The sequence below is a fragment of the Ranitomeya imitator genome, chromosome 2 (genome assembly GCF_032444005.1).
Source record: "Ranitomeya imitator isolate aRanImi1 chromosome 2, aRanImi1.pri, whole genome shotgun sequence".
Lineage (NCBI taxonomy): Eukaryota > Metazoa > Chordata > Amphibia > Anura > Dendrobatidae > Ranitomeya > Ranitomeya imitator.
Window position 1 is genome coordinate 118,341,401 of NC_091283.1, and position 23,953 is coordinate 118,365,353.

A 23,953-nucleotide genomic window follows, 5' to 3' on the forward strand; every position below is an offset into this window, starting at 1 on the left:
CGGCAGTGTTCTTGTCACAGGTACTCCCTCGTGCCAAGCCTGGTTTCAGCACCGTCAGCTGTTTCCGGGTTGTGTCAAGCTCACTGAGACACCTATGCTTGCCTCGTCGTGGTGCGGTCGGGTTAGCCAACTCCAGGGTGCCTCCAGTTTAGGAGCTTCCTATGTGGGCTGCGTGAACTGGTAGTCAAGGCTGGTTCTGTAGTGCCAGTAGGCCCAGCTCCCCCTGTAGGACTGTTGGGGTTCGGTAACTGCGGCTGCCTCGCGGCCTAGCTGTTCTCTCCTCTCCTGTGGGCCTTGGGGTCCACCACCTGGTTCCAGCACCGTCAGCTGGTTCCGGGCCGAGCCTTTGGCTTAGGTGCCTCCTCCTGGGTATCCGAGTTCCGCCAACGCCAGGCGGTCCTTGGTAGTGCTTTTAAGCGCGGGCACCTACAGCTTAGTAACCGGGTTCCAGCACCGTCAGCTGGTCCTCGGTCGTGCCATTGGCTCTTGCACACTGGGGCAACGCATCCGGGTTCCAGCACCGCCAGCTGGTTCTCGGCAGTGTTTTTGTCACAGGTACTCCCTCGTGCCAAGCCTGGTTTCAGCACCGTCAGCTGTTTCCGGGTTGTGTCAAGCTCACTGAGACACCTATGCTTGCCTCGTCGTGGTGCGGTCGGGTTAGCCAACTCCAGGGTGCCTCCAGTTTAGGAGCTTCCTATGTGGGCTGCGTGAACTGGTAGTCAAGGCTGGTTCTGTAGTGCCAGTAGGCCCAGCTCCCCCTGTAGGACTGTTGGGGTTCGGTAACTGCGGCTGCCTCGCGGCCTAGCTGTTCTCTCCTCTCCTGTGGACCTTCGGGTCCACCACCTGGTTCCAGCACCGTCAGCTGGTTCCGGGCCGAGCCTTTGGCTTAGGTGCCTCCTCCTGGGTATCCGAGTTCCGCCAACGCCAGGCGGTCCTTGGTAGTGCTTTTAAGCGCGGGCACCTACAGCTTAGTAACCGGGTTCCAGCACCGTCAGCTGGTCCTCGGTCGTGCCATTGGCTCTTGCACACTGGGGCAACGCATCCGGGTTCCAGCACCGCCAGCTGGTTCTCGGCAGTGTTTTTGTCACAGGTACTCCCTCGTGCCAAGCCTGGTTTCAGCACCGTCAGCTGTTTCCGGGTTGTGTCAAGCTCACTGAGACACCTATGCTTGCCTCGTCGTGGTGCGGTCGGGTTAGCCAACTCCAGGGTGCCTCCAGTTTAGGAGCTTCCTATGTGGGCTGCGTGAACTGGTAGTCAAGGCTGGTTCTGTAGTGCCAGTAGGCCCAGCTCCCCCTGTAGGACTGTTGGGGTTCGGTAACTGCGGCTGCCTCGCGGCCTAGCTGTTCTCTCCTCTCCTGTGGGCCTTGGGGTCCACCACCTGGTTCCAGCACCGTCAGCTGGTTCCGGGCCGAGCCTTTGGCTTAGGTGCCTCCTCCTGGGTATCCGAGTTCCGCCAACGCCAGGCGGTCCTTGGTAGTGCTTTTAAGCGCGGGCACCTACAGCTTAGTAACCGGGTTCCAGCACCGTCAGCTGGTCCTCGGTCGTGCCATTGGCTCTTGCACACTGGGGCAACGCATCCGGGTTCCAGCACCGCCAGCTGGTTCTCGGCAGTGTTCTTGTCACAGGTACTCCCTCGTGCCAAGCCTGGTTTCAGCACCGTCAGCTGTTTCCGGGTTGTGTCAAGCTCACTGAGACACCTATGCTTGCCTCGTCGTGGTGCGGTCGGGTTAGCCAACTCCAGGGTGCCTCCAGTTTAGGAGCTTCCTATGTGGGCTGCGTGAACTGGTAGTCAAGGCTGGTTCTGTAGTGCCAGTAGGCCCAGCTCCCCCTGTAGGACTGTTGGGGTTCGGTAACTGCGGCTGCCTCGCGGCCTAGCTGTTCTCTCCTCTCCTGTGGACCTTCGGGTCCACCACCTGGTTCCAGCACCGTCAGCTGGTTCCGGGCCGAGCCTTTGGCTTAGGTGCCTCCTCCTGGGTATCCGAGTTCCGCCAACGCCAGGCGGTCCTTGGTAGTGCTTTTAAGCGCGGGCACCTACAGCTTAGTAACCGGGTTCCAGCACCGTCAGCTGGTCCTCGGTCGTGCCATTGGCTCTTGCACACTGGGGCAACGCATCCGGGTTCCAGCACCGCCAGCTGGTTCTCGGCAGTGTTCTTGTCACAGGTACTCCCTCGTGCCAAGCCTGGTTTCAGCACCGTCAGCTGTTTCCGGGTTGTGTCAAGCTCACTGAGACACCTATGCTTGCCTCGTCGTGGTGCGGTCGGGTTAGCCAACTCCAGGGTGCCTCCAGTTTAGGAGCTTCCTATGTGGGCTGCGTGAACTGGTAGTCAAGGCTGGTTCTGTAGTGCCAGTAGGCCCAGCTCCCCCTGTAGGACTGTTGGGGTTCGGTAACTGCGGCTGCCTCGCGGCCTAGCTGTTCTCTCCTCTCCTGTGGACCTTCGGGTCCACCACCTGGTTCCAGCACCGTCAGCTGGTTCCGGGCCGAGCCTTTGGCTTAGGTGCCTCCTCCTGGGTATCCGAGTTCCGCCAACGCCAGGCGGTCCTTGGTAGTGCTTTTAAGCGCGGGCACCTACAGCTTAGTAACCGGGTTCCAGCACCGTCAGCTGGTCCTCGGTCGTGCCATTGGCTCTTGCACACTGGGGCAACGCATCCGGGTTCCAGCACCGCCAGCTGGTTCTCGGCAGTGTTTTTGTCACAGGTACTCCCTCGTGCCAAGCCTGGTTTCAGCACCGTCAGCTGTTTCCGGGTTGTGTCAAGCTCACTGAGACACCTATGCTTGCCTCGTCGTGGTGCGGTCGGGTTAGCCAACTCCAGGGTGCCTCCAGTTTAGGAGCTTCCTATGTGGGCTGCGTGAACTGGTAGTCAAGGCTGGTTCTGTAGTGCCAGTAGGCCCAGCTCCCCCTGTAGGACTGTTGGGGTTCGGTAACTGCGGCTGCCTCGCGGCCTAGCTGTTCTCTCCTCTCCTGTGGGCCTTGGGGTCCACCACCTGGTTCCAGCACCGTCAGCTGGTTCCGGGCCGAGCCTTTGGCTTAGGTGCCTCCTCCTGGGTATCCGAGTTCCGCCAACGCCAGGCGGTCCTTGGTAGTGCTTTTAAGCGCGGGCACCTACAGCTTAGTAACCGGGTTCCAGCACCGTCAGCTGGTCCTCGGTCGTGCCATTGGCTCTTGCACACTGGGGCAACGCATCCGGGTTCCAGCACCGCCAGCTGGTTCTCGGCAGTGTTTTTGTCACAGGTACGCCCTCGTGCCAAGCCTGGTTTCAGCACCGTCAGCTGTTTCCGGGTTGTGTCAAGCTCACTGAGACACCTATGCTTGCCTCGTCGTGGTGCGGTCGGGTTAGCCAACTCCAGGGTGCCTCCAGTTTAGGAGCTTCCTATGTGGGCTGCGTGAACTGGTAGTCAAGGCTGGTTCTGTAGTGCCAGTAGGCCCAGCTCCCCCTGTAGGACTGTTGGGGTTCGGTAACTGCGGCTGCCTCGCGGCCTAGCTGTTCTCTCCTCTCCTGTGGACCTTCGGGTCCACCACCTGGTTCCAGCACCGTCAGCTGGTTCCGGGCCGAGCCTTTGGCTTAGGTGCCTCCTCCTGGGTATCCGAGTTCCGCCAACGCCAGGCGGTCCTTGGTAGTGCTTTTAAGCGCGGGCACCTACAGCTTAGTAACCGGGTTCCAGCACCGTCAGCTGGTCCTCGGTCGTGCCATTGGCTCTTGCACACTGGGGCAACGCATCCGGGTTCCAGCACCGCCAGCTGGTTCTCGGCAGTGTTTTTGTCACAGGTACTCCCTCGTGCCAAGCCTGGTTTCAGCACCGTCAGCTGTTTCCGGGTTGTGTCAAGCTCACTGAGACACCTATGCTTGCCTCGTCGTGGTGCGGTCGGGTTAGCCAACTCCAGGGTGCCTCCAGTTTAGGAGCTTCCTATGTGGGCTGCGTGAACTGGTAGTCAAGGCTGGTTCTGTAGTGCCAGTAGGCCCAGCTCCCCCTGTAGGACTGTTGGGGTTCGGTAACTGCGGCTGCCTCGCGGCCTAGCTGTTCTCTCCTCTCCTGTGGGCCTTGGGGTCCACCACCTGGTTCCAGCACCGTCAGCTGGTTCCGGGCCGAGCCTTTGGCTTAGGTGCCTCCTCCTGGGTATCCGAGTTCCGCCAACGCCAGGCGGTCCTTGGTAGTGCTTTTAAGCGCGGGCACCTACAGCTTAGTAACCGGGTTCCAGCACCGTCAGCTGGTTCTCGGCAGTGTCTTTTGCTCTTGTACCTTCTGCTCCCCATCCTGGTTCCAGTACCGTCAGCTGGTTCCGGGCAGAGCCTTTGGCTTAGGTGCCTCCTTCTGGGTATCCAAGTTCCACCAACGTCAGGTGGTCCTTGGTAGTGCTTTCAGGCACGGGTACCTCCTGCTTAGTAACCGGGTTCCAGTAACGTCAGCTGGTCCTCGGTAGTTCCATTGGCTCTTGGACCTTCGGCTACCCATCCGGGTTCCAGTACCGTCAGCTGGTTCTCGGCAGTGTCTTTTGCTCTTGTACCTTCTGCTCCCCATCCTGGTTCCAGTAACGTCAGCTGGTTCCGGGCAGAGCCTTTGGCTTAGGTGCCTCCTTCTGGGTATCCGAGTTCCGTCAACGTCAGGCGGTCCTTGGTAGTGCTTTTTAGCACGGGTACCTCCTGCTTAGTAACCGGGTTCCAGTAACGTCAGCTGGTCCTCGGTAGTTCCATAGGCTCTTGAACCTTCGGGTAGCCATCCGAGTTCCAGTTCCATCAGCTGGTTCTTGGCATTTTCTCAGCCTTCTTGTACCTTCTGCTACATTTCCAAGTTGAAGACCCTAACGTCGACGACCCGGAAGACCACCACGATGACGACGACACGGAAGACCACCCCGATGACGACGACGACGACGACGGCGGAGACGACGACGGCGGAGATGACGACACTGGAGACGACGACCCTGGAGACGACAACATGGAAGACCGAGAAGCAGAAGAACAAGAGGCTGCAGAACAAAGAGCAGAAGAACATTAAGCATAAGACTTAATATCAGAGCAAAAGATATTATCTAAATTATATGCAGAAGAAGACTAAGCAGTGTATGGGGGTGAGTCCGTTCCTCCTCGTGGTGCCCCTGGATAAAGCCTGATGCTGCAGGCCAAACTGAACGCGGACAAATGTAACTTTTGTGACTGGCAGAACGGAAGGTGTAATCTTCAAACTTTTATAGATAACAACTACGGGAATGCCTGTCACAAATGAGAATATGATGAAGAAGTAGAATAGGAAGAATAATAACAGTGGAATAAAAAGAATATGTAGAATAAGAAGAATAATAATAGTTGAATAAAATGAATATGAAGAATGTAATAAAAAAAAAAAAATAGGTAGAAGATGAAGAAGAAGATGAATAAGGTGAAGAAGTTGATGTCAAAGATGCTGATGATGATGAAGATGAAAGTGTGGGAAAAGAAAAAAAAAAAGAAAAAAAAGAAGGGGAAGGGCGTGGAATAGTGAAACATCAATATCTGACAAAATAAAAAAAAAATTTACATAGTCAATATCTTTGTCACTCCGAACGTCTTAAAAAAAAACAAAAAACATGCTATTCTATTTGATTGGGATAAACCTCTATGACTTTAATGTCTCCGCCACCTCCCCAAATACATCCGGCATTATTCTTAGTTGTTTTCCTTCATGTAGAATGAACCTACAAGGAAAGAAAGGGTTTATTTTAATTCCGATATTTTGGTCCCATTGACTTGCATTGGGATCGGGTATCGGTATCGGCGATATCCGATATTTTTTGAATATCGGCCGATCCAAACCGATACCGATACTTTCCGATATCGGAAGGTATCGCTCAACACTAGTTGTAATTAATGAGGTGTGTTCTGTTTCCTCTTTGCAAGAACTTAACCTCTTTAGAGTGGTACTGTCTGAGGATGCAACTATCAGAGACAATGTAATGAAATGCAATGACCAATTTAAGTAATAAAGTGGCTAATTTTTCATGCAATTGTCACTTTGGAATTGGCAGCGTTGAAAAAAATGCAGAATATTTTTATAATTGCACCTTTGACTTTTTTCTACTCAATTTGGCCGTCAAAACAGCTACATAATAGAGAGAGTTCCAGAATAGAATTAATTTATATTTCCGTTTTTCTGTTTATAATAGAGTAACATACAACAATAGAAAATATGTAAGAGTATAAGCATGAAGGGACATAAAAAAATAAATGGCAACAAAAAACAAATCAATCTTAAGCTTTCTATATCTAGAGATTAGGAACCAATCATGTGGACATTTTGGTCGAGTTTCTAACAACTTCAAGGGAGCATCTTTCTAGGTCCTCCAGACAACCCTCAAATACTATCTCCCATCTCTTTGACCTATGCCTCACTATAAGTTGGTCTTCACTGATGAAGTTGGTGAAAGTCACAAGGGGCAGCATTGCATAGACTGGCACAAAAAGTAAAGAATGTGTCAATAGTAAGAAATGAATCTTGTTTAGTTGTGCTAGCACAATGGGTAGTAGATTGTGCTCCCTTCAATACAGAGTTTTCACCCCAAAACAGACCCCCCCATTCCCAACTTAATCCACCCCCTCCCAAACAGACAGCCCACCTCTTTTAATAACTTAACCATCAGGATTATAGAGTTACTATCATCTCATGTAGATCTGCATGCCTCTCATATTATACACCCTTCTTTTATAGTGAACCTATCCCATGGCGAGCTACGAAGACCACAATTTGTCGAAGGTTTCTATTTTCCCTCTTTTCTTATAAATCCTTTTTTCTAATATCAGACCCTGTTTTACATACTGAAGGAATTCCCTTCTTGTAGGCGGCTCATCCTTAATCAAATTTCACGCTATTACCTTTCGAGCCATATACAGTAATCTGGCAATGGCTGTCTTCAGATTGTTATCCACTCCAATCTCATCCACGCATCCCAACAAGCACACTATCAGGTCTCTTGGCACCATACATTTGTATGCACCTTCCACTCAACTCAAAACCACCAACCAAAAAGCAGCCAGTCTCGGACATGTCCACATCATAGGAAATATGTCAGCATCTGCGGACCTACACCTCGGGCATTCAGAGTCATCACGCAAACCTGCCTTGAACAATACTTCCGGAGATTTATAGACTCTGTGTATCACATAGAATTGCGAAAGCCTATATGGTTCACTCAGTGACAGCCTTGGTACCCATTCCAGCACCGATTCCCAAGTTTCATTCTCCATTGGGCCCACATCTCTCTCCCACCTAGCTCTTGCTGTGATCGGATACCCCAGAAGGTAAGTATGCAGCAAGTCTTTATAAAGAGTAGAAATAACCCCCCTAGTAGTCCCCTCACCACACACATATTCCAACACTATATCCCTTTGAATACTGGCATTTCCATCCCTATTCTGAGCTCCAAATGTGTGCCTCATCCACAAATACTGATATTCCCCCTTAGGCCCGAGACCAAACTCTGCCTGCAGTCGAGAAAAGGATTTCAACTCCCCCTGCTCAATTATCTGATACACATATTGAATTCCCACTGTCTGCCATTTTGGTAATACCTCCAGTGGCACAAAATCCGGTAAGTTATTATTATGCCATATCGGGGAGAACTTGGTCAGACCCTTAACCCCACGTATGTGTTTCAGTCTACCCCACAACTTACATATCAAAAATATAGTGGGATACGACTTCCCCAGGGCCCCCAGAGACCCATCCTCTAGACACTGCACTACGGTCTTCTGTTTGTCACTTTTTCCATCAATTGCTGTACCACGCTGGACGATCCCTCATATGCCCAGCCCTTCAAGTGCTGACTCTGGGCTGCCAGAAAATATACTTCAGGGTTAGGCAATGCCAAGTCCCCCTCATCCTTGGGCCGCTGAAGCGTCTCCAGCCTGATCCGTGGGTGACGTCTCCCCCATACCAAATTTCTAAACAGGGAGTTAATCTGCCTACATTTTCCCCATGGTATCCAAACATATAGGATTTTCGGCATCAGAATCATTTTGATGAGAATATCTTTGGCAGGTATTGCAGTGTATGGGGTTTGGCTTGCAGTTTGTGTCCTGGATTCGGCTGCTGTACTTGCGGCCGGTGGCTAGAGTCAGGGTGAATGGGGAGTTATCAAGGACTATACATTTAGCGAGAGGAACGAGACAGGGGTGTCCACTCTATCCTCTTTTGTTTGCTCTAGCTGTGGAACCCTTGGTTGCTAAGCTTTGACCAGTCGGACAAGGTGTCAGGGTTTAAATATGAGATGATTGAAGAAAAGGTGGCGCTGTACGCGGACGACATCCTACTGTTTCTGGCAGACCCTTTGCTTCCTTGAAGGGTGCTTTTGGGCTTATTGAAAGATTTGGAGCATTGTCAGGGCTGATGATAAATTGGAGTAAGACTCATTCCACACTGTCGAATGCCTTATGGGTATCTAAGGATGCAATGACTCTCTGGCCACAGTTGTTGGACTTAAGCTGCAGATTCATAAACAATCTCCGTAGATTGACCGCCGTGGATCTATCAGGCATATAGCCAGATTGGTCTGGGTGTACCAAGCCGGAGATGACACTCATCAACCTAGTCGCCAACACCTTGGCCAGAAGCTTGACATCAACAGTGAGTAAGGAGATCGGCCGGTATGATTCAGGCTGCCCTAAGTCTTTCCCTTCCTTAGGAATTACAGTTATTATGGCTTCTCTCATGGATGCTGGAAGATACCCTCTACTTTTAGCCTCATCTAGGACCACCTTTAATCTGGGAATTAACATCTCCCCCATATTTTTGTAGATCTCAGCGGGAAACCCATCCACTCCAGGTGCCTTATCATTAGCAATAGACTGTAATGCCCGACCCAGTTACTCCTCCGTGATGGAAGCCTCCAAACTCTCTCTATCCACATCACTCAACCTCAAAAGTGCCAGTCCTTCAAGAAACGCCACTGTGTCACCCGCCGACTCATCTACCCTAGAGGAATATAGGTCAGTGTAAAAGTCCGCAAAGACCCCCAAAATCTCTGAATTTTCGGAGACAATCCTACCATTCTCGGAAGTCAGAGAGTGAACAAATGAAGTATTCCTCTGAGCAGAAGCCACCAGCGACAGCATGTGTCCGACAGACTCACCCTCCTGATAATACGCCAGTTTCTGAAACTCCCACTTCCTTTCTGCCTTTCCCAACAAAGTTTTTTCCAGGTGACTCTGAGCTGCCTTTAATCTGTTCTCAGCTTCAGGGGTACCCATTATAACCATCTCATCCTCCGCTGCCCTTAGCCCATCAGCCGCCACCTTCTATGCCTCTCTCGTCCACCTCTTACATCTACTAATATCTCTAAATAGTAGTCCTCTTAAGTACACCTTCATAGCTTCCCATATGGTAAGAACATCTGCAGTCCCATCATTCAACACAAAAAATTCCGCCAACTCCTGTTTCATCTTATCTAAATCTATACTGTGCAGCCAGTTAGGGTGAAACTTCAGGTACTGTCACACTCAGCAACTTTGCAAAGAGAACGACAACAATCCGTGATGTTGCAGCGTCCTGGATAGCGATTTCGTTGTGTTTGACACGCAGCAGCGATCTGGATCCCGCTGTGCCATCGCTGGTCAGAGCTAGAAGTCCAGAACTTTATTTCGTTGCCAGGTCGGCGTGTATCGTCATGTTTGACATCAAAACAATGAAGCCAGCAACGAGCATAGGGCCCCTAGATGTGTGTCGGATTGGTACACTTTGGCTGTTTGACATGGAGCTAACAACCAGCGAGAACGAGAAGTGAGTGGCCGTTACGTCACTGGATCGCTCCTGCATTGTTCTGGAGTTGCTGTGTTTGACATCTCTACAGCGACCTAACCAGCGACGCTCCAGCGATCTAGTTTAGGTCGGCTCATTGTCTATATCGCTGCAGCGTCGCTAAGTGTGACGGTGCCCTTCCACTCTCTCCTGCCCACAGCCCGGGTCCCTACCAGTTGAAACTCCACCTCAATTGGACTATGGTCCAAGAGAGCCCTGGGTGAATATGAACATCCACCACAATAGTGTCCAACAGATGATTGCCTAGTGCAAGATCAATTCTGGATAGAGTACTATGAGCCGGTGTGTAACATGAATACCCCCTTTCCCCAACATGCCTAACTCTCCATATGTCAGTCATACCCACTTCGTGAATATAAGTTCCAAACATAGTAATATGTCCCACTGTGCTATTCTGGGAATTTTTATTTTTATCACAAAAGTCATCACATATGTTATTAAGATCCCCTATGATCAGAAAAGGTATCAGACCCCGGCTTTCCACCCATTCCAACACCTCCCTAATTTTCTTACTTGAGTACGGGGGCGGAATGTACATTTCTGCTATACACATCAATACTCCATTTATTTTACATTGCACCATCACATACTGACCATCCACATCCACCTGAACCGTTACCTCTTCATATTGCACTCCCATGGGTACCAACACCGACACACCCCTAGAGTACGCAGAGAAGGTAGAGTGGTATGCCTTCTGTATCCAGTGTCTCTTTAATACATCCACCTTTTCACGCACCAAATGCGTTTCCAGCAGACATATCGTTGAGGCTCTCTGCTGTCGAACATACTGTAGACTCGCTGCTCGCCGGGTCCCATACGCAAGGCCTCTCACATTCCAACTCAATATTTTAGTGTGGCCCCTCATCATGTGGCTCATCATCCTTCATAGCAACCTCCTTTCCAAATTTGAGCTGTCTAATCCCTCCCACCCCCCTATCAACCCCAAACTTACCCCCCTAACCCATCCAATACCACACATTCTACCTCTTATCAAGAGTGGGGCTCCACCGCCCATTGCGAACACTGTCCCTTGCCTTACCCTCTCCACTCGCCTCCTGCTGCCGTGACCAACAGAATTTCCCACAATTTTTGTTTTCAGAACAATCCAACTTAGGCTACGTTCACATTAGCGTCATGCGACGCAGCGTCGCCGACGCAACGCACGACGCATTGGAAACGCACGCAAAAACGCACCTTTTTTGACGCAAGCGTCGGACGGATGCGTCGTAAAACGCAGCGTTTTTGGTGCGTTTTTGTTGCGTTTTTACAAAAAATGCAGCGTTTTACGACGCATGCGTTGTCAAACACTGATTAGATCTTTACACACAATTTAGTGTCTAGACACTAGATAACACCACCAATGAATAGAAGAGGGTGGGTTTAGCGTCTAGACAATCGATAATGCCACCAATGGGTAGATGGGGGTGGGTATTAATGTAATAGTGGTATATATACCCCGGCATACATTATTTCCAACCATAGAGCATCAAGATGGATCGTCCCATGGAGAGTATCTACCTCACTTTTCAGCTGGAATTAGCCCTTGCTATAGCTTATGCTTTTGCCTGTCATGAACAGAGGAGAAGAGACAAACTACGGAGAAGGAGTCGTCGGCGTTTTTGGCTACACCCTATAGTGGAAGTCCGAGAGAGTCGTGGAGCCTACCATTGTCTGTTTGGCGAATTAAATGAGAACCAGGACAAATACTTCGAATACACCAGGATGTCAAAAGACAGCTTCCGATATCTGCTGCGTCTGGTGGAAGGAACCATTTCCAGGCAGGACACGCAGCTCCGTAAATCGATTTCCCCCGAGGAACGTCTGCTGGTGACTCTACGGTACGTAATGGAATGTGAAGGATTTATATGTTCTTGCCATTTTTTAAAGTAACGTGTTTTGTTTTTGTGGGGTGGGGGATTGTAATTAAAAATGAAAAATTCTTTCATACCAATTTAATTAATTATATTTATTTATTTATCTTCTTGTCAGTTTCCTGGCTACCGGAGAGACATTGAGATCACTGCATTTCCAGTTTCGGATTGGAGTCTCAACACTGTCGGGTATTATTGCCGACACTTGCCGCGCATTGTGGGACAACCTCCGGGAGGAATTTTTACCCATCCCTACAAGAGAAATATGGCTTGCCAACGCCCAAAAATTTGAACAAGTGTGTTCTTTCCCTAACTGTATTGGAGCCGTGGATGGGAAGCACATTAGGATTACCAAGCCTTCAAGAAGTGGATCTCTTTTTTATAATTATAAAAAATACTTTTCCACCGTGCTGATGGCAATTGCAGGTGCGGACTGCAGGTTTCTCGCTGTGGACATTGGAGCTTTTGGTCGTGCAAATGATTCACGGACATTTAAGGAGTCTGATATGGGCCGAAGATTGTACAATAACAATTTTAATTTCCCCCAGCCACGACCTCTTCCCAACACCGACGGCCCGGCCCTGCCATTTGTTGTTGTTGGTGATGAGGCTTTTCAAATGAGTGGCAACCTACTTAAACCTTACTCAAGTCGTGGGTTGGACCGCACCAAAACTATATTTAATTACAGACTGTCCAGGGCCAGAAGAGCTGTGGAGTGCGCCTTTGGCATCCTGGTCTCCAAATGGTGTATCTTAGGATCCGCCATAAATTTGAAAATTGAGACAGTGGATGAGGTGGTGAAGGCGTGTGTGGTTCTCCACAATTTTATTATTGATAAAGAGAGAGTCAACGTGGAACTTGATGAACCCATACCAAATCCATTGCCTGATTACCAAGCTCATCCTCTGCGGACAACTTTGGAGATTGCTCATATGAGGGACCAATTTGCTGCATACTTTGTTTCTGATGTTGGCCGTGTTTCATGGCAAGATCAAATGGTTTAATTCTTCGTGTTATGATGTCATGTAAACACCGTGTAGTCCATGTCATTTAACCATCCTATGTTTGGTTATTGTTATAATGTCCCCTGATTTTCTAATGCGTTGTGTTTTGAAATAAAGTTCTTGTGCCTTTCCGTTTTCACCAAACAAATCTCCCATACGTTTTTTCATAGTAATAGAATTGTAAAATCCAATTTTGAAAGTAATGTGTGTCACACAAAATTTGTGTGTTCCATAGTTTTGACGTATAATAACATAATCGGCTCCCACCTTGTCAACCATTTTTAATCCTGCAGACTATTTGCATATGGAACCTGGCTTGACAAGGAGGGAGACGATCATGTTTGCAAAACTCTACAGAGTTAACACTATTGTACTCAGGATGCTAGAATTTGTCCAGAGTAAAATAGTGGCGACACTGAACATTGCTTCCACCTCACCTGACCAATAATCTTAAGGTACATTAATAAAAGTATTATACAACGATACCGACCAGTGATACGACTGGATCGAGATCGTTGTTTAGTTGTCGCGTGGTTGCTGGAGAGCTGTCACACAGACAGCTCTCCAGCGACCAAAAAAGAGCAAGTCCCGTGTAATCTGGGTAAAAGCGCTTTGCCACACTCACGATGTTTACCATTGTAAATGTTATTTTAAAAATTACAAAAAAACCTTACACTCCGGTGTGTGAAACGTCCATCGCCGTCAACTTCCCGTACTGTGGCAGCCCTAAAGCACAGCACAGCGTTTATTATTAAGTCAACGGTGTGCTCAGCTTTACGGGCGGTAATCACAGTGTCAGTGCGGAAAGATGACGGCGAGGGACGTGGTAGACACCTTTTAATATTTGTGGGGTATTGTTCACTTTTTATTTGAGTGTTTAAAACAGTGCACTAGTAAACCCAATATTCCCTTGTTTAAAACAAAGACATCGCTGGATCGGTGTCTAACTCGCCGATCCAACAATGACAGCGTCTGATCAGTTACCCAAAAAAAATTCCAAATCATTCGCTGACACCAAAAAACTCACAGCAGGGGCTCAATCGTTTTACGATTTCAGAAAAGATAACGTTGGTTACACATAAAAAACCAACTTTATCTATACTGAAATCGTTGTGTGATGGTACATTGTAAACTTGACATATTGAGCAATGCTGTTTGTGTTTGTAACATCTGAGTACAATGAGCGACAGCCCTATAAAAAAAGGAAAAAAAAAATTGATACAATATTGTCACACATTGCACATCAGGTGTTACAAAGACAAGATTTGTGTTTACGGCGCAAGGTGTGATTTGGTGCAAACTTTATTTGAGACAATAAAAACCAAATTTTTTTTGAAAAAATATAACAAATTTATTTAGGGTCCAAAAATAAAATTGGGGAAAATGTTTTTATGGGGTACCAATATCCGCAACAAAAGGGGATTCATATCCCACAGTTTTTTGGGGTGTTAAGGAGACCGAGGAGGAGGACGAGGGGGAGGAAGCAGCATACTCTATGACACTAGACGGGATGCCGACATCAATCCAGTCAGTGGATGGTGGCGAGACGTGGAAAGTAGCAGGTGAGGGAGGAGGAGGGACGACCAGTGTCCTTGGCTGGCTACTCCGGCTCCGGGTCGACCCAGGCTGTGTTGATGGTGTACTCCTTGTTGACCCAGGCTGGGTACTGGGTGTACTCCGTGTAGACCCAGCCTGGGTACTTGGTGTGCTCCGGGTCGACCCGGGGTGTTTTCGGGTGGTACTTTTGGGAGCAGCCATAGCCAAGGACATAGTGCTTGTTGTCGTCGTCGTCTTCTTCTTCTTTTTCCTCCTCTCTCCCTCTGGGTGGGGGTCGGCTTCCCGTCTGTGTCCCCTTGAAGGCCTGTCAGGCTCAGAACTTTGGGGCTCTGTTCTGTGGTGGCGGTGGCGGTGGCGGTGGCCCTCGGCACGCGGAGCTCTGTGGTGGTGCTCTGCAGCAGGAGTCGGAGTCATGGCAGCCAGCGATGGTACTGCGGGCATATTTGTCGCTGACTGCATGACCCGAGCCTGCTGCAGAGCACTGACATATAAATTGTTGCAGCCCTGCATGAACGAAATCTGGAGTTCCGGCGTAAGATGTTCAACCATGCCGTTGTGAATGGCAGTAAAAAAATGTTTGGCCGGCCTCGAGAGATCCGTTTCGATGTTTTCAAGACGCCGTTCGATATTGCACATTTTATCGCACAGCGCCTTGAAACCATTCTGAAATACGGTGCTCAGATGTAAAAATTCGGACATGGGCGCCCTGTCCGAGGCCCGCTGACGCTGTCGGGAAGACCCGAAGGAAGGAGCGACAGAGGCCTCGGCCAGGGGAACATCTGATGGACCGGCTGCCGGTTCGCCAGATTGTGTTGGTGCAGACCTGCTCTCGCTGTGGGATGGCTGCGACTGTTCAGATGGCGCTTCACAAAGGACCGCTCTTGAGGGTCGGACAGTCTCGCGGGTGCTGCTGTGTGTTCTGTGAAAACATAAGGAAACCATTAGTATACAAAATATCACATTTCACATGCGTCATTAAACTTTACCGCCAGGTATCCATTGCCGCCATGAATATTAAACTAATTTTAATATTGACACTGCATATGCACCATCAATATTAAAAAAAAAGGTATTTATTTATTTCTAAATAGTCACCCATGGTTGTGGTTTGCAACGCCAGACAATTATGCTTACGTTGGAACTGCCATGACGTCGCGGTCATGTGACCGAGACGTCATCACAGGTCCTGCGAGCTGAGCAACCATGGGAACCTGCTTTGCAGTAGAAGGTATGCCGTATCTATTATATTTTACTTTTTTGTGTATAAAAAATCGTGGATACACATGTATAGCCACTATACTACTCCACTATTAAATATTGGCTGGGCTTGGCCAATCTACTATTTTTATGTATACTTCAGATTTTAGTGAAATTGCTAAAAGTCAAGCTCACCATTGTTGTAATCCCAGAAGGGAGCCGCTGTGTCAAGTGTGAGAAGACCAGAAATGAATTACAAATTCAAGGTCAACGAGGTGTGAAAAGTAAAAACAAAATTCACTTTAATCAAAAGCAGAGGATGAAACATCTGCACAATACAATAAAAACACTATCTACGCGTTTCAGGTCTGATGTTCCCTGTCACCTGAAACGCGTAGATAGTGTCTATTGTATTGTGCTGATGTTTCATCCTCTGCTTATGATTGAAGTGGATAAAAGTATGTATTTTTTACTTTTCACACCTCGGTGAACTTGCCTTTTTTTCTTCATTTCTATACTTGGGACTTGCCAAAATAAATGGCTGGGCAATAAGCAACGTGGCTGGAATGTAGTATGTGAATATGCATGTTGTAAAAACTAGGTGTGTGCATAGGTACTATACTTACTCTCTGCTTTCAAGGACCGGTCGCAAGAACTGCAGTATACGGTTATACTTGTACACCGAGGTCCTTGAAGCGGCAGCACCACTACGAGTCTGTCCCTCCTTTTTCAGGCCCCTCCGGAAGCGGTCCTTCATGGAGCGCCATCTGGTCTTCAATTGTTTAACTGTGTATTAAAAATAAAAAATAAAAAAGGTTTTAGATAATATATTGAAAACGATTACGCAACCGTGTGCAATCCCAATAGAAGACATCACAGATGGTTGTGTAATCCTGGCATGATGGGTCACAGCAGCATTTTGGAAATACTTACGGAAACTAGCTTTAGCCTTGGAGGAAGCGCTGTCGAAGCCATCCCACAGCGTTTGTGCCACCTCCAACCACAGACGCCGCAATATGCCCTGGTCCGCGTGCTGGGGGTCACGGCTGTCCCACAACGGGCCCCGTGCTTCTATTGATGCCACCATAAGGTCGATATTAAGTGGCTCATCCAGGGCCCGTTGTGAAACCTAAAAAAAAATAGAAAATATTAATGTTTGAAAGGTAAAAAAAATTGTCCCTACCTCCTCCACCGCCACCTACTACACACAACACCACAACCTCCCACCACCCCCCATACCCGCAAAAAATAAAAAAATAAAAAAATAATAGGTTTGAAAGAAATACTTACGCTCCGTCCTGCAACCACAGCTTGGCCCCGTGGTCCCTGCTGCTGCTCCCTCTCTTCCTCCTGGTCCTCCTCCTCACTTGAAGAAGCCTGCAAAATAGTTTACCAAAAAGTTGAGTGACCCATCTACAAATGACAGCGAATATAGTAAGCAATAGTAGATCATGGACTCACCGGACTCCTCAGCGTTGGGGTATTGCTGGAATCACTGCCACTGGCCATGACTAATAATGCAAATCTGAAATAAAGAACAAAATAACATTGATACTATCCTCCTATGCACACTCCAGCAATAAATAAAACAAACCAAAAAAGTCATTTAAACCACAAAAAACATTGCACTCCAACTGAACTAACGCTGAGCAAACAACACTGCCACATTGATTAAATTAAAGAAACAATGGCAGAGACAACCCAATGGCAGAGTACAAAAGCCTAAAGATAAGAAAACTAATCTACAACAGACCCAATGTAGTAATCACAAAAAAGGTTTTTTGTTTTTTTTTAAAAAGTACAGAATGCACGGAGCAACACAAAAAACACAATATTTTTTTTGGAAGTAACAACACCCAAAAATTAAGGGCATAAACATTAATAACACACCGTACTTTACAATAAAACAGACAGGGCCGGAGACAATAAAAGGGCATACAACGCCATACATCACAACCATAAACATACAACGATGTCTTTACACAACCACAGTGCTGAACATAATACACATCTTGCAATAAAAAATTAATAAATGTAATAAAAGGGCGCAGAATCATTCTATACTACCATACTTAACAATAAAACCGACAGGGCCGGAGACTATTAAACGCCATCATATAACGCAAGAAAACATCACAACTGAATTCAAAAAACACCCCCAAACCAAAAAATGGAAACGAAAAATCTATCCTGGAAAGAACAATAATCAAGGCCGCAGACAATGAAACGCCATCCTATACAACGCTATAAATCACAACCAGACTAAAAATACCACAATATCTTTAACCACAATGCAGAATATAAAACACAACTTGCAAAAATAATTTTAAAAAACATGTTGAAAATGCAGAGAATCATTCTATACTTACATCTCAGGACAGCGGATGAAAAGACTGTAGTAGGAGTAGATGTACTCTGTAGTGTAGCCTGCAGCAGAAGTGACAAACAATCCAACATTTTCTTTATATATGGGGGATGTTTTTCTCACTGTTTGCACTGTCTAGACACTGTCTAGACACTTTTTTGTTTCTTTTTATCTAACGACGCATGCGCCGCACAACGCACGCAAAACGCACACCCGCGACGCAAGTGTGTCGTCAATACGTTTCAATGGGAAATTGTAACACATTGACGACGCACGAGCGACGCAAGTGCGACGCACGCGTTTTTTCGACGCTACAAAAATGCTACATGTAGCGTCTTCGACGCCACCCAGGTGCGGTGAAACGACGCATGCGTCGTGCGTTTTACCGAAAACGCACGACAACGCAACGCATGCGTCCCCAATGATAAAGATAGGGGCGCATGACGCATGCGTTGCCGTGCGTCGGCGACGCTGCGTCGCATGACGCTAATGTGAACGTAGCCTTATAAACACATTTAGAGAAACTTCAAACCAAACTTGCAGTACCCAGCAGAACCCTCCTCCCCCATATTTATTAACCGTTGCTGCCCCCTTCAGCCGAACCTCAATATGGCCTAGTACAATCCTCAACAATTGCTCAACCATCTAGCAAATATGCTATTAAGCGCAGATCCCTTCTCCAGCGACAGAGAAATAACTCCCATCTTCATCCCCACAAAATGTCAATCGCCTATTCCCTTAAGTCTTTTAGCGTTAGTATCAATCCACTGGGTAGCGTCCTCTGGTGTCAGGAAAAAGTGGGTCTTATCAAAAGCAACCACTCTCAGCTTTGTGGGGAACAACATAGAGTATTGCACTCCCAGTTCCCTCAGTTGTCTCTTGACCCCAGTGAACTTCATCCGTTGTTTCTGAACTGCAGCAGAATAATCCGGGTAGATGGCAATCTTTTGACCTCCAGCCGTCAGATCCTCCTTTTCTCTAGCCTTTCTGAGGATAATGTCTATGTCCATGTAGTTCAGTATTTTGGCAAGCATGGTACGGGGAATCGCTTCTCGGGCAGGGGGCTGCGGCGGGACCCTATGAGCTCTTTCAACAGCAAAAACTTTTGTCAGCACTGTGCCCCCAATTTCCTCCAGCAACCAGCTTTCAACAAACTGTGGGGTTTCTCCCCTCAGTCTTTTCTGGCAGCCCCACTATACATATATTATTCCTTCTGGATCTATTTTCCAGATCCTCATTTTTGGCAGCGAGCTCTGATATTGCTTGGGCGAACTTTTTCTCAGCTTTTTGCAGTTTAACTATGTGGTCTTCTGCCGTGTTCACCCTCTCCTCCACCACTCCCATACGTCTGTCCATCTTTTGCAGGGCTGCATTAATTTGTGCTGTGTCCCCTTTTACCTCCTTCATTTGCAGGGCCAGGGAATTCAGGGATTGCTGGCACGAGGAAATCAACGCAACAACATCTCTGAGGGTCGTGTTGTGAATTCTGTGGCAGAGCTCCCTCCTGTGGTCACAAGTGGTATTTCGGCTGATTCGGCACGGTGGCGCAGTGGTTAGCACAGCAGCCTTGCAGCGCTGGGGTCCTGGGTTCTAATCCCATCCAGGACAACATCTGCAAAGAGTTTGTATGTTCTCTCCATGTTTGCGTGGGTTTCCTCCGGGCACTCCGGTTTCCTCCCACATTCCAAAGACATACTGATAGGGATTCTAGATTGTGAGCCCCATCGGGGACAGTGATGATAATGTGTGCAAAACTGTAAAGCGCTGCGGAATATGTTAGCGCTATATAAAAATAAAGATTATAATATAAAAAAAATAAAGATTATTCTCTCTGTGAGCTTCTGTTGGTGGAGGGAAGTGGTACTGCTGCTTCTGAGTTTCCTCCCTCAGGTGATCTGGTGAGGTCGTTAGGTGCTTCTCTACTTAACTCCACCTAATGCTTTGATCCTGGCTTCCTGTCAATGTTCCAGTGTTGGACTTGCTTTTCCCTGGATCATTCCTGTGGCCTGCTGCTCTGCATAGCTAAGTTCTTCTTTGCTATTTGTTTGCTATTTTTTCTGTCCAGCTTGTCTAATTTGTTGCTGGAAGCTCTGGGACGCAAAGGGTGTACCTCCGTGCCGTTAGTTCGGTACGGAGGGTCTTTTTGCCCCCTTTGCGTGGTTTTCTTTAGGGTTTTGTGTAGACCGCAAAGTTACCTTTTCTATCCTCGATCTGTTAAGAAAGTCGGGCCTCACTTTGCTGAATCTATTTCATCTCTACGTTTGTCTTTTCATCTTAACTCACAGTCATTATATGTGTGGGGCTGCCTTTTCCTTTGGGGTATTTCTCTGAGGCAAGGTAGGCTTATTTTCTATCTTCAGGCTAGTTAGTTTCTCAGGCTGTGCCGAGTTGCATAGGCAGAGTTAGGCGCAATCCACGGCTGCCTCTAGTGTTGTTTGGAGAGGATTAGGGATTGCGGTCTGCAGAGTTCCCACGTCTCAGAGCTCGTTCTATGATTTTGGGTTATTGTCAGATCACTGTATGTGCTCTGACCGCTATGTCCATTGTAGTACTGAATTGCCTTTCATAACAGTACAGGAAGCCTAAAGTACTAATGATTCTCAATAGAGGGAAAAAAGAAGTTCTGAGACCATTTTTTTTTCTTTGCACTGTGTTTTGCCTTTTTTTTCCCCTAGACATTTGGGTGGTTCAGTACACAGGTGTAGCGATGGACATTAGAAGTCTGTCTTCATTTGTGGATCAGCTCTCGGCAAGAGTACAAAAGATTCAAGACAATATTGATCAGAAAGCTATGTTGGAACCAAGAATTCCTATTCCTGATTTGTTTTTTGGAGATAGAACTAAGTTTCTGAGTTTCAAAAATAATTGTAAATTATTTCTGGCCTTGAAACCTCGCTCCTCTGGTGATCCAGTTCAACAGGTTTTGATTGTTGTTTCTTTTTTGCGCGGCGACCCTCAGGACTGGGCATTTTCTCTTGCGCCAGGAGATCCTGCATTGAGTAATATCGATGCGTTTTTCCTGGCGCTCGGATTGCTGTACGATGAACCTAATTCAGTGGATCAGGCAGAGAAAAATTTGCTGGCTCTTTGTCAGGGTCAGGATGAGATAGTTACATAGTTACATAGTTATTAAGGTTGAAGGAAGACTATATGTCCATCTAGTTCAACCCATAGCCTAACCTAACATGCCCTAACATGTTGATCCAGAGGAAGGCAAAAAAAACCATGTGGCAAAGAGTAAGCTCCACATTGGGGAAAAAAATTCCTTCCCGACTCCACATACGGCAATCAGACTAGTTCCCTGGATCAACGCCCTATCAAGGAATCTAGTGTATATACCCTGTAACATCATACTTTTCCAGAAAGGTATCCAGTCCCCTCTTAAATTTAAGTAATGAATCACTCATTAGAGTGAGGTATATTGTCAGAAATTTAGAAAGTGGTCCGTGCTCACTCAATGGAATGAATCTGCGCTGGCAGCTATGTTCAGAAAGGGTCTCTCTGAAGCCCTTAAGGATGTCATGGTGGGATTTCCTATGCCTGCTGGTTTGAATGAGTCTATGTCTTTGGCCATTCAGATCGGTCGACGCTTGCGTGAGCATAAATCTGTGCACCATTTGGCGGTATTACCTGAGCTTAAACCTGAGCCTATGCAGTGCGATAGGACTTTGACCAGAGTTAAACGACAAGAACACAGACGTCTGAATGGGCTGTGTTTCTACTGTGGTGATTCCACTCATGCTATCTCTGATTGTCCTAAGCGCACTAAGCGGTTTGCTAGGACTGCCACCATTGGTACGGTACAGTCAAAATTTCTTCTGTCCGTTACCTTGATCTGCTCTTTGTCATCGTATTCTGTCATGGCATTTGTGGATTCAGGCGCTGCCCTGAATTTGATGGACTTGGAGTATGCTAAGCGTTGTGAATTTCTCTAAGAGCCCTTGCAGTGTCCTATTCCATTGAGAGGAATTGATGCCACGCCTTTGGCCAAGAATAAGCCTCAATACTGGACCCAGCTGACCATGTGCATGGCTCCTGCACATCAGGAGGTTATTCGCTTCCTGGTGTTGAATAATCTGCATGATGTGGTCGTGTTGGGGTTGCCATGGCTACAAGCCCATAATCCAGTATTAGATTGGAAATCCATGTCGGTGTCCAGCTGGGGTTGTCAGGGGGTACATGGTGATGTTCCATTTCTGTCAATTTCGTCATCCACCCCTTCTGAGGTTTCAGAGTTCTTGTCTGATTACCGGGATGTATTTGATGAGCCCAAGTCCGATGCCCTACCTCCGCATAGGGATTGTGATTGTGCTATCAATTTGATTCCTGGTAGTAAATTCCCAAAAGGTCGACTGTTTAATTTATCCGTGCCTGAGCACGCCGCTATGCGCAGTTATGTGAAGGAATCCCTGGAGAAGGGGCATATTCGCCCGTCATCGTCACCATTAGGAGCAGGGTTCTTTTTTGTAGCCAAGAAGGATGGTTCGCTGAGACCTTGTATAGATTACCGCCTTCTAAATAAGATCACGGTTAAATTTCAGTACCCCTTGCCATTGTTATCTGATTTGTTTGCTCGGATTAAGGGGGCTAGTTGGTTCACCAAGATAGATCTTCGTGGTGCGTATAATCTGGTGCGAATCAGGCGAGGAGATGAATGGAAAACTGCATTTAATACGCCCGAGGGTCATTTTGAGTATCTAGTGATGCCATTCGGACTTGCCAATGCTCCATCAGTGTTTCAGTCCTTTATGCATGACATCTTCCGAGAGTACCTGGATAAATTCCTGATTGTGTACTTGGATGACATTTTGATCTTCTCGGATGATTGGGAGTCTCATGTGAAGCAGGTCAGAACAGTTTTTCAGGTCCTGCGTGCTAATTCTTTGTTTGTGAAGGGATCAAAGTGTCTCTTTGGTGTGCAGAAGGTTTCATTTTTGGGGTTCATCTTTTCCCCTTCTACTATCGAGATGGATCCTGTTAAGGTCCAAGCCATCCATGATTGGACTCAGCTGACATCTCTGAAAAGTCTGCAAAAGTTCCTGGGCTTTGCTAATTTTTATCGTCGCTTCATCTGCAATTTTTCTAGTATTGCCAAACCATTGACCGATTTGACCAAGAAGGGTGCTGATTTGGTCAATTGGTCTTCTGCTGCTGTGGAAGCTTTTCAAGAGTTGAAGCGTCGTTTTTCTTCTGCCCCTGTGTTGTGTCAACCAGATGTTTCTCTTCCGTTCCAGGTCGGGGTTGATGCTTCTGAGATTGGAGCAGGGGCTGTTTTGTCGCAGAGAGGTTCTGATTGCTCAGTGATGAAGCCATGCGCTTTTTTTTCCAGGAAGTTTTCGCCTGCTGAGCGAAATTATGATGTGGGCAGCCGAGAGTTGCTGGCCATGAAGTGGGCATTCGAGGAGTGGCGTCATTGGCTTGAAGCAGCTAAGCATCGCGTGGTGGTATTGACTGATCATAAGAACTTGACTTATCTTGAGTCTGCTAAGCAGTTGAATCCTAGACAGGCTCGTTGGTCGCTGTTTTCTGCCCGTTTTGACTTTGTGATTTCGTACCTTCCGGGCTCTAAAAATGTGAAGGCGGATGCTCTGTCTAGGAGTTTTGTGCCCGACTCTCCGGGTTTGTCTGAGCCGTCGGGTATCCTCAAGGAAGGAGTAATAAACCTGATCGTTGTCCAGCGGAGAGACTGTTTGTCCCTGATAGGTGGACCAATAAAGTTATCTCTGAGGTCCATTGTTCGGTGTTGGCTGGTCATCCTGGAATCTTTGGTACCAGAGAGTTGGTGGCTAGATCCTTTTGGTGGCCGTCTCTGTCGCGGGATGTGCGTGTTTTTGTGCAGTCCTGTGGGATTTGTGCTCGGGCTAAGCCCTGCTGTTCTCGTGCCAGTGGGTTGCTTTTGCCCTTGCCGGTCCCGAAGAGGCCTTGGACACATATCTCTATGGATTTTATTTCTGATCTTCCCGTTTCTCAAAAGATGTCAGTCATTTGGGTGGTCTGTGATCGCTTTTCTAAGATGGTCCATTTGGTACCCTTGTCTAAATTGCCTTCCTCCTCTGATTTGGTGCCATTGTTCTTCCAGCATGTGGCTCGTTTACATGGCATTCCAGAGAATATCGTTTCTGACAGAGGTTCCCAGTTTGTTTCAAGGTTTTGGCGAGCCTTTTGTGGTAGG

At 47.6% G+C, this 23,953-nt stretch overlaps 2 protein-coding genes across 7 annotated transcripts in view; both read left to right on the top strand.

Annotated features, from left to right (window-relative positions):
- TENM1 (teneurin transmembrane protein 1) overlaps positions 1-23,953 on the top strand; it is a 1,319,573-nt gene that overhangs the window by 723,584 nt on the left and 572,036 nt on the right. The gene's annotated exons all lie outside the window — the stretch shown is intronic.
- On the top strand, positions 11,190-12,800 carry LOC138662057 (uncharacterized). The gene is made up of 2 exons (XM_069747179.1): positions 11,190-11,625; positions 11,777-12,800. Exons 1-2 carry the CDS (start codon positions 11,279-11,281, stop codon positions 12,660-12,662), a joined length of 1,233 nt encoding a protein of 410 aa, XP_069603280.1. The 5' UTR covers positions 11,190-11,278; the 3' UTR covers positions 12,663-12,800.